General features: G+C 40.0%; 1 protein-coding gene across 1 annotated transcript; it reads right to left on the minus strand.

Annotated features, from left to right (window-relative positions):
* Window positions 1–373: 373 nt before the first annotated feature.
* On the minus strand, window positions 374–12665 carry LOC115920510. The gene is made up of 3 exons (XM_030976334.1): window positions 10737–12665; window positions 1080–1179; window positions 374–438 (listed from the first exon to the last, which is right to left on the minus strand). Exons 1-3 carry the CDS (start codon window positions 12663–12665, stop codon window positions 374–376), a joined length of 2094 nt encoding a protein of 697 aa, XP_030832194.1.
* Between the last annotated feature and the right edge of the window lie 2388 nt (window positions 12666–15053).

Raw genomic sequence — 15053 nt, forward strand, 5'->3', positions numbered from 1 at the left:
TTGTGCCGTGGACCTTGGGCCAGAATACCCTCGTGCTAAACAAGTTATCCAATCATGTACCTCTACAACGACCCGTAATAACATGACCACGGGGTACAAAAGTGAATTAAGGGACGGTGAGTCTAATCACAGAGTAGTGGTCAGTATAATTCACTAATTAATTCTTTTCTGGCTCATCTTAATCCATGGAATTTCTCCGAAGACTAAACAATTGGATAGTTGGTGGGTTTTTTTCCCCTTCTTTTATCGGTCTGTTTGGTAGTATTACTGAAGAATTGTATGGGATAGACCTGTCTGCTAATGTATTTCAATGTATGCACGTTTCTTTCCAGAACTGGTTACCAACTACTTAATTAAAATGTGTTTGTTTGCTTTACCTGGCGGCCAATAAGGCATATGCCTGTAAGAACGCAACCAGTAGACCGACGGCCTCATGACCTATCCGAGGGACTTGGTAATGAGGATTTAATGCCTCACCTACTGGCACTTGCGCATCGACTTGGTTTCGAACCCGGGACCTCCCGCTAACGTTACCAGTGCTGAACCACTGAGCCTTCGCGCCTCTTAATGCTACGTAAAATGGCATCTCTACGGAAGAAATTCACTATGCAAACATTAGTGGATTCGAACCCACGGTATCTGCCTAATGAACCAAAGATCGAGGATTTAAATTCAACCCATGCAGGCAGATGACTGAAGCCTGCATTGAGTGTTAAAGTGCCCCTCCCCTTTCATAGACGCAGGCTATGACTTGTTCTGTGGAAAACACGACGCCCCTCAAATAGGACATTAACTTGATCACCCTGTGTAGAGGGCGGGGGGGGGGGTGATAAACCACTGCAATCTATTCCTGTAAGAGTAGTGGAAAACCCTGGTGTAGTAGTTCACCTGCACACCCTCAGTAAGTTATACCGGGAGATGAGACCAGAGGGTTACAGTGATTCAGTTCGCTTTCCCCTCCCAGGAGGAACAATCGACCCCCCCCCCCCTCAATGCAAGCCTCTGTTCTCTCTTATGAGTTATCAAGGGATAATTTTCAAGAAGTATGCATAAACAAGGTCTGTTCAATGAATACTCACCATTTGTCACGTGACCTTCCGAGGAGGAGCAATTTCTAGGCCGCATGTCGTCAGCTTTCCCGCCTTCCATCTCTGCCATTCCTCCGCTGATATCTGCATTCTATAAGACAAGACAACAATACATCATTGAACAAGATGAGCACTATAACTCATGCATTTAGTCACATTAATGAGGACGCATTTTGGTAAAGGCGATTTATAACTTTGAACATAGTGATACACATGTTCATAATTTTTTCATTTTTTCTCCATTTTTTTTCTTCATTTTTCATTTTTCATTTTTCATTTTTTCATTTGTTTTCCTTTTTTTTTTTTGGGGGGGGGGGGGTGGGGGAAGCAGTCAATTACTTCTTATATCACACCACGTGTCGATTCTAGGACAGCTACCACAGGACCGCCCTACCCGTGTTCACTACCCCTCCGAAAAGTACCCCTTGCACCACTTTATTTTATTATTATTTATATTGTTTTCCGGAGATACTTTTGGGATGAAAGTCCTGGGACAATCATCCCGAAACTATCATCCCGATGAAGTTGCTCCAGGGAATCGTTGTCCGGGAATAATTATCCGGGGGAAATTGTCCGGGTTGGTATTCCGTCTGTCTGTCTGTTTGTTCGTCCGTCCATCTATCTGTCTGCATGTATGTCGATCTGTCTGTCTCTCTATGTCTGTCTGGGTTTTTTTCTGTGGAGGTCATGTTAAGTGAATCTCAGGCGTGACAGCCAGGTATAATTAGGTTTAGGAAATGGTGCATTCTCATAACCAATTAATTGAGTTACATTTACCAGGCTCCTAAATTCAAAGAAATAATTTCGCGTGTGCGCCCATGTATGACAACCATTCTGCACTAGTAACTAGATTCGGAGAACGAGTTAAGATCTTAAAAGATATATTAAAATAAATCGATTGATTGATTGAATGGAGATGACAGAGGCTTTAGAATTAACACGTGAGAGAGAGAGAGAGAGAGAGAGAGAGAGAGAGAGAGAGAGAGAGTGTGTGTGTGTGTGTGTGTGTGCGTGTGTGTGTGTGTGTGTTCTTGAAGCTACCCTATTCAATTAACTCAATGAAAAGTGAGTAAAATAACATGAAGAGTAGGACATTAACAATTAAAACTTCAATTTTGGCGGAATTTTTATGGCATTTTTTCAAGTGTCAATTGTATTGCACGAGTTACCAAAATGAATGAAGTATGTATTAAACGATGACAAATTTTGTTGACCAATTTTATTTCATTTATATATATTTTTTGGGGGGAGGGAGGGGGGAATCATGATGATTATCACTAAATTATTTTAAACGTTTATATCATGGATTGATTAATGATACATGCATTATGATCACCACATAACCCTTACCAGCTACGACCACATACCATCTCTCCTTCTATCTCTCTCTCTCTCTTCCTCTCATAAGCATACTATTTGCATGAAGTATACTACATGTATTGGTATTTTTTAATGTCAAAATAAGATTTTCGTTTTCACGAAGTGATAGAGCTTATTTTTGCTCCTTTGCTTTCTATTAATGCTCCCTCACTCAGATCTAAGAAATTATAATTTTATATTCGGACAAGTCAGTGACATGTCATTTTGTATACGCCTGTTGATGTCTCTGAACAACATCACACCTAAAAAAAAGACCTTAACGTGTTTTTAAGGGCGGTTGTGCTAGTCATATACTTGAAGCATACGAAAACGCAACAGGCCGTTTAGACACCAAAACCGTCATTTTAATCAACTTAAAGTGCTCTCCGTCATTTACAGAACACGACGCTAAATTTGTCAATATTTAGTCGGATGGTGTTTCCGCGAGAGTAAGAGATAACTAACGTTGCCGAGTATGGTTGGCCAGGTCGGCCACCGCTGCTCGACCGCACATACGCCCCCGAGGTTCCGGCCGAGTAAACCCTTCACACTCGGCTAAATTTACATTAATCTATCGTCCACCATCGTTCAAGAAAGATTCACCAAAAAAACACCGAAAGCAAGTCGCCCTTTGATTAATTTTCCGCCTCACTTCATTTTCATCTCAAAAAAAGCTTTTTAATACCATGCATCGCGAGTAAGATTCAGGTAATAAGGAACCAATTCTCTTGTCCCCATTCCATACTCTATTTTCAATTCTTTGCGGATTATAATTATTATCTATGGGCAATGAGGTTTGACCTGAATGGTATTTTATACATCACTAGTTTTCATTCCATTTTCAGAAGCCCGTGTAAGATTGGATCCGACCTCGTCAGTTAATACTGATACCATGACTACACACGGTTATAATTATATTGAGTAGTCGGATTAAAAAGGAATACCTTTCCAGTTCATTTTTTCTGAGGGGGATGAGAGGGGGGGGGCTATTAGAAATGACAGATCCAATTACAACTGATCTTTTGATCATTCATGTTAATTCATGATTCGATCGTACCATCACAATGTTATCTGCAACTATACTTGTAATCTCCTGTCGCTGGTATATCTGTGGTAAATATGAATACCCAGTGTTTGATCGGTTTAGTGATAGAAAGATTTGAGCAGGTCTAGCGGTAAACGTTCACTTGGTCTGCTCTCTGTCTTCGCCTGCAAACTGGCTATAAGGCGGCCGGACACCGGTTCAAAACTGAGTCACGTCTTTCTGATGGTGACGTTAAAAAAACCCAAGACGTAAATAATAGGGACTTTTAGATTCGCACGAAGACAATGGGGATTGCTACGATCGACGTCCTGTTAATGCACTGCCTTGAATGGACGTCACACGTACAGGCCACGCAAATCTAAAAGTCCCTAATCATATCCGATTGATACAGGTCTGTAAAAATCCATGCAATTACACATCTTGTACGTCTAATATTAACTGAGAAATTATGGCAATCTAATTTCATTATCTCTCAACATATTCAGTGATACCCTTCAATACTACAACTCATTACGTAACAATTTAACAAAATCATCATGATCATTTTAATTTATTCATCAGTGGAGGATAGTGGGCCATTCACTCGACCCTCAATGCTATAGGTTTGAGGGTTCGAATCCCAACCCGGCACCAACGTCCTTTGGCAAGATACTAATCCACATTTACCATTCTCCATCCAGTTGTAAAAGGATACCTGGCGATTGCTGGGGCGGTAATAATAATAATAATGACAGGGCCGTCAGGAAGAACGGGACTAACGCTGATGAGGATTCTCTAGATAAAAATAATTATTGTTAAATACTATAATAGTCCCTCCGTAACTAACCAATCGGTCTCTTCTTAGAAATGAACTGATCGAGTTTAATAATGTCGTTTCTAGAGCAAATCGAATTGATAGGTTTGTTTATGGACATAAATACCTGGAAATGGCCAGCATTAAATAGGTTTATATCCAGGCAATATAATATTTTTGATGAAGACGGAAGGAGGCGGACATACAGGCTTACACTGAAGATGCGATAAAGCATTAGCGCGTATAGGGGATGGAGTGGTCACAATATGCCCGTGCCCAATTTTGGAACCCTCAATTTTGATATGCTTACCATTTTGATATACAGTCAAACCTGCTTTAGTGACCACCTGTCTACAACAACCACATTCTTTGTTTCCCTTGAAAATGGTTTATCATTGAAACATGTACTAAAGGAATCTGTCTACAAAGACCACTTTTGTGTTTCCCTTGGGCGGTCGCTGTAGACAGGTTTGACTGTACTTACTTACAATGTTGATATACTTACATTATTACACAACAAAAAAGCCCACTTGATTTTGTCATTTTTGGGGTTACATTGTGCCCCCGTGCACTATACCAAATTCTGGATCCTTCCCTGATAAAATGCATCATTCGTTATAAAATGGTCTATTTGGAAAACAAATCGGCCGCCCCTCTCTAATTTGGAATAAAAAGTGCATAGCCTTTACCCTTTCAAAGATCACAAACTTTTAAGCTCTAAAGATTTCGTGCCCTTCTTGCAATACCGCACGATCCGCCTCTGAATTGCGATATTTATCAATAAACAGTGCCTTTTTAACAGAGTGCCTGTGAACATCGAAACATAATCATTTTAAGTGAACTTTATCTCATAATATCTTTGACTATTCGTTTCATATTATTCTACCATCTAAATCACATTATTTTGATCTCAAACTCCACAAGTTGTATACGATGATACGGGCTGTGAACGCCGGTGTCATCCTCGCTGAGCAAACATGAAGATGAGGATTGTCACATACGGATCGCGTAGTCGCTCTTCTGTGACGGAACTTTAATAAACTTGATTAATCCATTCCTCTCTCCCCCCGAAAAAAAAAATCGTCGTATATTGACACGTCGTAGGTAATCAGTTTGATTAACGCTGCACCCAGAGGCACACACAATGCCCTGCAATACCCCCACGTCTCTACGCATGCCATTGCCGCGATTCCTGGCCTACGAGCGGCGGCGGCGGCTGATGAACGCTACCCGCTGGTTTACATAATGGTTTCGCGTGAGCTCTGAGAGAGAGAGAGAGCGTGTTATATTAATAGCATGGAATCATAATTATGCACAAAAGAAGCAGGATTCATAACGGAAAATTAAACACTTTACCGAGAAAAGAGAATGCTCGCCCATGATTGCGATTCAGTCATGCTTACAGTGCATTATTTTGTAGAAATGTTGCTTTATAGGCATAATTAACTTACATCGTAAACCAGATTGTGTGTTACATGCTGCTTCAATTAATTTCAATTCAAAATGACATTAATTCCTCTCCTCTCCCCCACCCACCACCCAACATACAAATAGTCACGCATGTAAGCTTACATAAACTGAACATTTTCCATCAATATGACTGTGCCTGAATAAAACAAAGAGTTCATATAAAGCTTGAAACAAATGAGCTCTAAAATTGGAATGTCGCAAATGAAGACAGACAGTAATGATAATAAATATGATCTGATATAATCTAAATTCATACAAATACAATATTATGAAGCTTGATTTTGGTCAGAAACAAGAATATCATTAATATTTAAGTTAGAGATCAAGTTTGATAATGATTTTTTAATGAACAAATTAAATCGTCATTAATAAAAAATTAAAAAAATGTTTTGCAGCCATCGGATGAATTGTAAATGTTTAGGTCTATATTACACAGAAATACATGCATCACATTGCATCTCATGTTGTTCGTAGCCAGAAGGGCGTTAACTCAATAGGACATATCGTTACATACAGAGTTAACGCCCTTCTGGCTCGAAACAGACCTTATTGTATGCACAATTCTTCATATTTTGTCTGGTAAGATAATTATGAGGGATAATTTGTCCTTTAGAAAGAAAGGGCTTAATAAGGTATAATAAATTGATGGCCTTCATTTTTTCCAGGTCATGATATAATGTATTTTCTTTCGCCTCTCACTTAATAAACGAAGAAAATAAGTTCGAAATACAAATACGGTTGAATCATAACTCCTAATTAAGTCTGAATATGATTGTATTTACAGATTTCCATTTCATCTCGGTATATCTCATTCCTACGTTCTCGACAATTCCCAGCCGACAACAAGCCTACTCGCTACCCGTCGCCGGACTGTCGTAAACGCCCCTGCAATTACAGTTGAATAACAGTTATCGTTCAAATTGTTATCTTTAATTCGCAATCTTCCGAGTTCCTTGGTCCACTGGGGGTACAATTCGCTTGAAGCTATTCGGTGATATATCGTTCAATTATTATCAAACTCGTTTTAGAGGCGAATTAGCAAGCTCGAATAGAGGGCAATGAAATTGGATTAACAAATATGCCTGGACACTGTTGCATTTACTGTGACATTTATAACGATAGCACGATTTTTGTATACTTCATCATTTTGGGGCTGTTTTTAACTCCTTTTTTTTTTTTTAGCGATATTGAATGCCACTTTTTATTGGTTTGATGGTTTGTTTAACCTGACTGCTAAGAAAGCATGTGTATATGCTTGTATAAAGCAACCAGGGGACCGACGGCTTTAAGTCCTCTCCAAGGTACTTGGTGATGAGGATTAATGCCTTACCAAGGGGCACCATCATTATAGTGCATCGACTTGGTTTCGAACCTGGGACCCCCCGGTTTCGAGTCCACTGCTCTTCCACTGAGCCATCGCGTCTCCGTATTGCGTTTATTGTGAAAATTATTCTTTAAATGTTATCAATCAACACATACGTTTGATGAAAATATCAATATTAAATATTATTATTATTAATATTTGGTTAAATGTTTGGCCATTCGAATAATCTATTTTACTGGCCTTTCATTCAAATCGTTCAAATTTTAATACGTTAAACACGCAAAGCACAGAAGGTCAATCATTCTTGAAATTCAATCTTTATAGTTTAAATGGCCGCAGTACAATAAATGTTTTGTCCGTTTCTGTATTTGAGATAAAAGTGTATTACCATCTACTAAAGATTTGAATTCTTGCTTGCAAGGTGATGATTTTTATTTCTATTTATCTGATCATTTATTTATGTATATACATTTTTTGTCTCGTTTAGTTGACCAAGTAATAGATGAGAATGATACAAAAGGCGACTTGCTTTAAAAAAAACACATCTATAACTAATATAATTACCTTACTGACAAACATTTAATAGTTTAAATGTTTATAATAACATTTTGCTCTTAAAGGGGGGGGGGGTCGTCTCTCTTTCATTAGTAACCGACAGTCTGTCTTGTTTAGGTTAGACATATAGGCCCGAATTCACAAAGGAAGGTTTGAGCTCAAACCTCCTTTTGTTTCGCCAAACCTCCTTTTGTTCTTTACAAACCAGGTTTGTAAAAAACGCATAACGCGTCATTTGACGTACGAAAACCAAGGTTTGTCGACAAACCTCCTTTGTGAATTCGGGCCGATGTGTACATCAGCATCATGCATGATGTGTCATTAAGTTGATATTATATTATGTTTCATTTGAAATGCAAATTATCGATAAAGTACGAAATACTTATAGAAATGATATTAATAATGATAAAAGTGCTTATGGTAATAATAAAATAATAATTAATGATATCAACAAAAATATTAACATCGAGAAAAAAAATTATATTTGCAGGAAGGGTATTAATCAACATCACCTTGATGTGTGGTATAGATTGATTTATTGAAAATGACAGAAACATGATTAAATTCATTAATTGGAATTGTCTATCATTATGAAACGGTCATGTGATTACTAAAATATTAAACATTTTATGTGATGGTAGTGTATAAAGCATATTCATCGATAACATTACGAGAACAAGCATTCAACTATGGCATGATGCCAGAGTTACGCGAGCAAGCTGTCGTCAGAAAACGCCCGAAAGCGTAAAGAAAGAAAGAAAAAAAAATCTCTCATCAATTATTATGTTTTGTGCGCCCGGGCATCCATTTTTGATTAAGAATCTATTCCCGTATATCATTATTTCATCATCAGTGATTCCTTGTTTGCTATGGCAGTCAATCTGAGGGGAGGTAATCACCGGTATATCTTGAGGGGTTTTGTTTGTACGCATGGCAGCTGACGTTATACTGCCAGTCATACCGGCGGGAAAGTTACCCGGGAATAGAGCTGGTTTACACTATATGGGGTGGAAAGGGGCAACCCTCCCTCTCCCCCACACACACATTATCGAAGTACTAACTGTACCCCCTGAGACATGAGTGGTACTAATATTCATCGAATTAATTCTGAGATGATTTTTTTTTTTAAAGAAATATTTTTAGTTTGATTAAACAAAGGTTAAAGTAAATAAGACACAACTTGATGATAATCATGAATAAGAAGGAGCCATTATTAAAGTCTGTGCATATTAACAGATTTGAATATTTCCAGAGATGAAACGCAAGAAAGGAGATGTAATCAAGGACATTAAAGCAATGGCAAGTTTTAAATTATATTTTAATCCTTCCTTACAGTGTTATTCCATCAATATCTAAAAGCAATTAGGTGAAACTATTATTAGGCCTCGAGAACAAAATAACCGTTTACGTATACTTCAAGTATGTATGCTTCGAAATCAATGTTGTTGAGATTTTATAGATTTACGTGGGAGGGGGGCGTCGACGCATTGTTTCGGTGTACGTTTGATGGGAGAATCCCGGCGTTTTTAATCACCCTCAACCCGATGTTTTCTTGCTTTTGATTTCTATTGATGGTGTTTCATTAACGTAATTTGAAAAGAAAGACACGTTATTTATCAGAAGATGAAAAATGAAAGTACGAGGAAGAACAATAGATATTTGCTGTAATCCTATTTTACACCTCCCCCCCCCCCCCCCCTGTAAAGCCAACAGTGCTGGGGGCAAATTCGAACTTTCTTTCTAATTAGGTGGAATTAAATAACCCAGGTTTGTTCACTGAGTATTCAGAGTTAACGTGATTTGAAAAGAAAGACATGTTATATATTAGAAGATGAACAATAAAAGTACGAGGAGAACAATAGTTATTTGCTGTAATCCTATTTTACATCCCCTGTAAAGCCAACGGTGCTGGGGGCAAATTCGAACTTTCCTTCTAATTAGGTGGAATTAAATAACCCAGGTTTTTTCACTGATTATGCAGAGTTAGAGATACATGTATGCTCAGGAAAAAAAGATTCATGAATATTTTAGTGTTCGTTTGTATCTAGAACTACAAGAACTGAGTATTTTTCGTGACCTAGATTTACACCTTTTTTCTTCTTCCAATTTGTCGTCTGATGGGAAGTTCTTCTATCTTTACCCTATTCATTAAGTCATTTCTCGATGTCAGTACAATACAATCCGTGAATATCTTTCCACTATTTATTTTTAGGAATATAATAATAATTGTTTTTTTACCCAGGGAAGCCTCACTAATGTTGGTGTTCCTGAGGGCGCTGCAATTGTTATTCTCCCAGCAATTTCCAGGTACCCATTTACACCAGCGCCCAGAGTGGTACATTGTAAATGTGGACTAATGTCTTGCCAAATGACATTAGTGCCGTGCTGAGATTCGAACCCTCAACCCTTGTATTAAGAGTCAAGTGACTAAACCACTATGCCACGACACCTGCATGGGCAAGGGTTATAACAAAAATGCTTACTTGAAATCCTCCATTTCCTTAGGATGATATTTTGCTTAATTCAAACATTTTATTCCATTACTATACTTCAAACTCATGTACAGTAATTCACGATCCATTTAGGAGATCGTATACCTCATATAGGTGAAGAACAACGAAAAATCCAGTCCAGCAAAATTCAAGCGCTTATGGAAATTTTTTGTTATTAAGCGCTTTAGAAATATTTGTTTATTGTTATTATTGTGATGGGGTATGCAGGGACGTAGCCAGAATTTGATGTTGGGGGGGGGGGGGGGGACACATAAATGTAATCCATCGACGTCCTGAGGAGGGGTCTAAAAAAGTTTAACCGATCTTGAACATGTTTGGGGGCACGTGCCCCCCCCCCCCCACCCCCCGTGGCTACGTGCTTGGAGGTATGAATGATTGAGAACACAAAGCCGAATCGTCGTATATTAGCCTTTGTTTTCTCGATGCCTTTGGAAGTCTTCTAAAATATATAAACAGTGAAATTCAAGTAAATGATCTCTTACAAGATGTTTCTATTCTATAGATTAACAGGGTAACTTTGTATCTCGTTTGGCTTTTCTACGTGATCATTAACACTTGGTACAACTGAAGGTCTGTAAGTAGTGCTTACCTCAAGTTTCGAATCCGGTGACTCACAAGATGTACTGGCCTCTGCATCCTGGATGACAGAAGAATGATCCGTCTTTCCTTCTCCCACTTCTCCATTCTTTGATTTGCGTTCGCACTCTTTCCTTGCTACTCGAAAGAGAAGATCATCCAGTCTTTTCTCTCTCTGCTGTCTCCAAAGAAAAGCGTTCCCCTCCCTTGCTTCGCGACCCCAAGGCTTGTCGTCAAGGAAATACCTGGCGAAGTCGGCGGGTCTTGTTGAACAGCCACCTGATGCGGAGTGATCTCGGGTAGGAAAGGATTCCTTCAAGCGAAAGATATCCGCTGGACTTTGGTCGTGGGACTGGGAGGATTGTTTTGCGATGTGGTGAATGAACGAGGACGCGTCGCCGCGAAGTGAAGAATCTCCTGACTGCGACCGGAGAGACATGGCTGAATCGGACATCTCAACCCCGTTAGCCATGACCGGGCGGAAAGCCGATCCATAGTGAAATTCCGGTTTACCAGGGATCTTAATGTCTCTGAGATTAAAATGGCGTTCAGCAAGAGAGAAACGAGCCTTCTCCCAGTTCTCAAGATCGCGGAGTGCTTCATCATCTCTGGAATTGCCTTCGAGGTCCGCAAGAGCTAAAGAGTCTTTGCTTAAAGAATGAACACGCTGATCAGCTAAGCCTTTCAAGTCGAACGGGGGAAGATCTCTCGGGAAATGGGACGCCATTGGAGGCATAAGACTTGGTGTCTTCGGCCAGAATGATGCGGCTAGTGGGTACGGGAGCTTTCCACCGTTAGATAGATATTCCGCATATAAGTTTCTGTTCGCAAAAGCGTGCGCTGAGAACTGCTGACGGAGTTTTGCGGTACTGTTGGCGTAGAGCTGGGCCGCTGTCATCGAAGTGTCTTCCACCGATGGGGTAGATGGTCGGTTCGCCTGTGGTGTGTGGATGTTGCTACCACCAAGCGTTGTTGTAGATAGAAAGTAGTCAAGTCTGGGATCAATTGAATTTGACCTGAGCTGAATAACAGGATCTGAATCTTGGTAGTTTAATGATTGTCTCTTGCGTTTTGTCATAGGTGGACTTGACGAGATAGGATCACTAGATTGGAGGGATGGAGCTTGAGATGGCGAGGACGGTGGGTTAGATCGTTTGCGACTTCCACCATTAAACATTGCTTTGACGTCCTCCCAAGCTTGCAGGAGATCTTCGTCTGGGCTTCTATCAATCAGATGGATGTGTCGTCTCCAGGAATTAAAATTCGCTGCATCGGGAGGACGATACTTGGATTCGGCGATGCGATGGGTGTGAAAGATAAACTTATTCGGAGAGAAGTACAAGCCACAATAGCAACACTTTATACACTTTGCTCTTGAGCTGTTGTACCGTGATGGCACAAAGTCCCCTCGGCACCCCCAAGCGCATTCATGGTAGACATCGAAGGCAAAGTTCTCAGGTAGCTTCGGCGGCCGGCTTTCGCACAGGAATGACTTGCACAGTCGTTCAGCCTCACGTTTGGTTATCATCCCGCATCGGCGGGAGCTGACGGGCATGGCACCGGCACGACGCAACATCTCCAGCTGGACTGGAGTACACTGGACGCAGGTGACACCAAGGGCCACTCTGCGATTATGGATCTCATTGTAGCTGAACTTCCTGAGGAGTGTGTTGGAGATCTGGGCGAGGCATAACCGCTCCTTGCCGTCGATGTAGATGGCTGCGATAGGTGTGCTGAAGAGAATCACGGTGTGACATTGGTTTGGTGACATCATATGGCGTGGTGTCGACCCTGGTGAAAGAGGTGAGGAAGGTGACCCAGGGCTTTCAGGATGGCTCAGGGTATCCAGCATGGTGTTACTACTTCCCGACAGATGGGAGGATGTGAACGACTCGTCCATAGGACTCTGTAATGTTGTAACAAAGAAAGATAAACAGACCATCTAAGATTATTCTGATTATAGATATAACTTCAAGAATAACTGCAACAGTACCTAATGACATCGGATTCTTGACCGAATGAGGCTGCGTCACAATTCTGACATAGTTTACCACCTCGTGAATAAAGGGGCACGTTTTCGCAAAATGTTGTTTAACCCGAAACCCGACGCGACGCGAAGACCCGAAGGAACCAAGGAGCATAAAATGCTCTTAAGTCCTTGATGGAACGAATGGAACGAAGTACGCCGTCGTGATCTCTGGTCACTTGTAAACTTTTATGACGACGCCACAGAAATACCAGACGACATCAATTGTCAAGGAGAGGAGAGAGAGGAAGAGAGAAAAACAGAGGTAGAAGAAGAGAGAGGGAGAGGGAGAGGGAGAGAGAGAGAGAGAGAAAGAGAGAGACAGAGAGAGCAAAATACTTTTGCGTAAATGTGGTGTCGCAGACAACAGACTGTTAATTCCATTTAGATTATTTGAACATAGACCCTAGACCACTCTTAAAGGTCTAACGATACGCGCGTAATTAATGGGTTTTGAAGCTTATGTTTACCAATCTAAAGTGTCAACATTAGTTTCCATTTCCTGCATTCTGCAATATATACCTGGAGGGATGGCTTTTTGTCAAACGGGTTAACATGCATTTAATGATTGGACAATACTGGAAAAAATATCATAGACCTATATATTGATTGAAAAAAGTGCTGGTGTGAGAGTATCCTCATAGTGCCAACATCAAGTATTCTTTCTTTACTCAGGGGTATAGCTTGAAATGATATCAATATTTAAGTGCTCGGGGGCTTATGGCATTAGTCGATGTCAAAATGCACTTAAGACTATTTTGTCTTACCAAGAAAAACAGAACACTTTTTTTTCTTCTCCAAATTATACTTTTTGTGCTCTAAGTCAATAAGGCAAATTGAGGTCTATTTACGAAAACCTGATTTTGCACCGTTACCTAAACAACTTTCAGCAAAACAATTGTTTCAGAATTCTAGGGCGTTTTTGTACATAAAAGTTTATTCGATTATTTGGGTGAATACATCAGGTAGACCTAAAGACAATTTGATGCGAAATATAAATCATTTGGCTTTATTTTGTCTTAACATAATAACAGAAACATACATGTTGCGTAGCAGGATTATGCGATGAATGATCACATCAAATCTGCATGTTTGCGTAATTATAGTAATACAATGGGACAGGTTGTTGTCGAGTTTTTGTAAAAATCAGAATGAGCTTTTAATGGGAATCTTATAGAAATCGTTAAATTTGAATAATTGAAATAGCATGTTTTTCGATAGTAGTTAGATTGCATTTTATCTGCCACCCACTTATGATAATGAATACATTATGTTCTCATTAATCATTCGAAGTCATCGTGTTATTAATCAGTCCATGTTTGCCGCCCATCGAACCAACAAATTTTAAACAAAAAATTATAAGCATTTCATGTTAATAACAGGTGGTTTATAAATGGGCCCATCGATAACAACAAGTGTAAAATCACTGATGCGTCTTTATATTGAGCAATAATCACAATCGAATGTTGCCGGTGTGCCTGCATGCGTGCGTGTGTGTGCGTGTAAAGTGTGTGTTGGGGGGGGGGGCGTTTGCGCAAGCCTGTGTGTATATAGAGTCTAATTGTCTTTCAGCATTTTCTGGGCACATGCACTTGGGCCGGTCGCGACCTTGAAAATGTTGCCTGAATGAGCATAGGCAGTATAAATGATAGATCGTTGTAGATTAATGATCCAAAGCCACAGAAGGTTGCACAGATCGTCATGAGCACATGTAAATAGGACAATCAGTGGTTAGTAATCACTGAGACGTTTGGCACGGTACCCTCGTCATCATTTGGATTGTCATTAAAAAAAATGATGATTAAAACCCATTGTTATCTCGCTCACCCTACCATCCCCCGCTCCATTCTCTCTACTTTCATATATCCCCTACCTACCCCCTCTCCCTCTCTCCCTCTATCCCTCTACTCTCTCTCTCTCTCTCTTTCTCCATCCCCGTTCTTCTTCCTTCCTTTCTTCCCCTGCCCTTTATTTTCCCTTTTATCTCCTTCACCCTTTCTCCCCCTCTGTCATCCTTTCTCGATATTATGTGAGATGTTCTTTTAAACAGGACGGTTTACCCCCCCCCCCCCCACTGACAAATACTCCTTATGAATAATAATAATAATAATAATGATAATAATTGATTATAATGATGGTAATAATATTAATGCTAGCGCTTAATACTACATTTCTAAGCGCATTACATTGTAATTATTATTATGCCGGTCAGTGGGTACAATTTGGGTTCAATTGCTAGTCCGCACACATGCCAACCCAAACGACATCATTGTTTGCATCTTACCAGGTACCCATTTACTACAC

This window comes from Strongylocentrotus purpuratus, unplaced genomic scaffold (genome assembly GCF_000002235.5).
Source record: "Strongylocentrotus purpuratus isolate Spur 01 unplaced genomic scaffold, Spur_5.0 spur5_scaffold_9, whole genome shotgun sequence".
In the NCBI taxonomy this organism is placed as follows: domain Eukaryota; kingdom Metazoa; phylum Echinodermata; class Echinoidea; order Camarodonta; family Strongylocentrotidae; genus Strongylocentrotus; species Strongylocentrotus purpuratus.

Excerpts from the sequence above, each read along its gene's own strand:
- LOC115920510 (XM_030976334.1), bottom strand. The coding sequence starts at position 12,665 with ATGGTCTGTTTATCTTTCTTTGTTACAACATTACAGAGTCCTATGGAC. Across the intron at positions 1,180-10,736 it reads CACCGGATTCGAAACTTGAG|AATGCAGATATCAGCGGAGG; the intron begins GTAAGCACTACT and ends CTTGTCTTATAG. Across the intron at positions 439-1,079 it reads GGAAGGTCACGTGACAAATG|GTCATGAGGCCGTCGGTCTA; the intron begins GTGAGTATTCAT and ends TCCCTCGGATAG.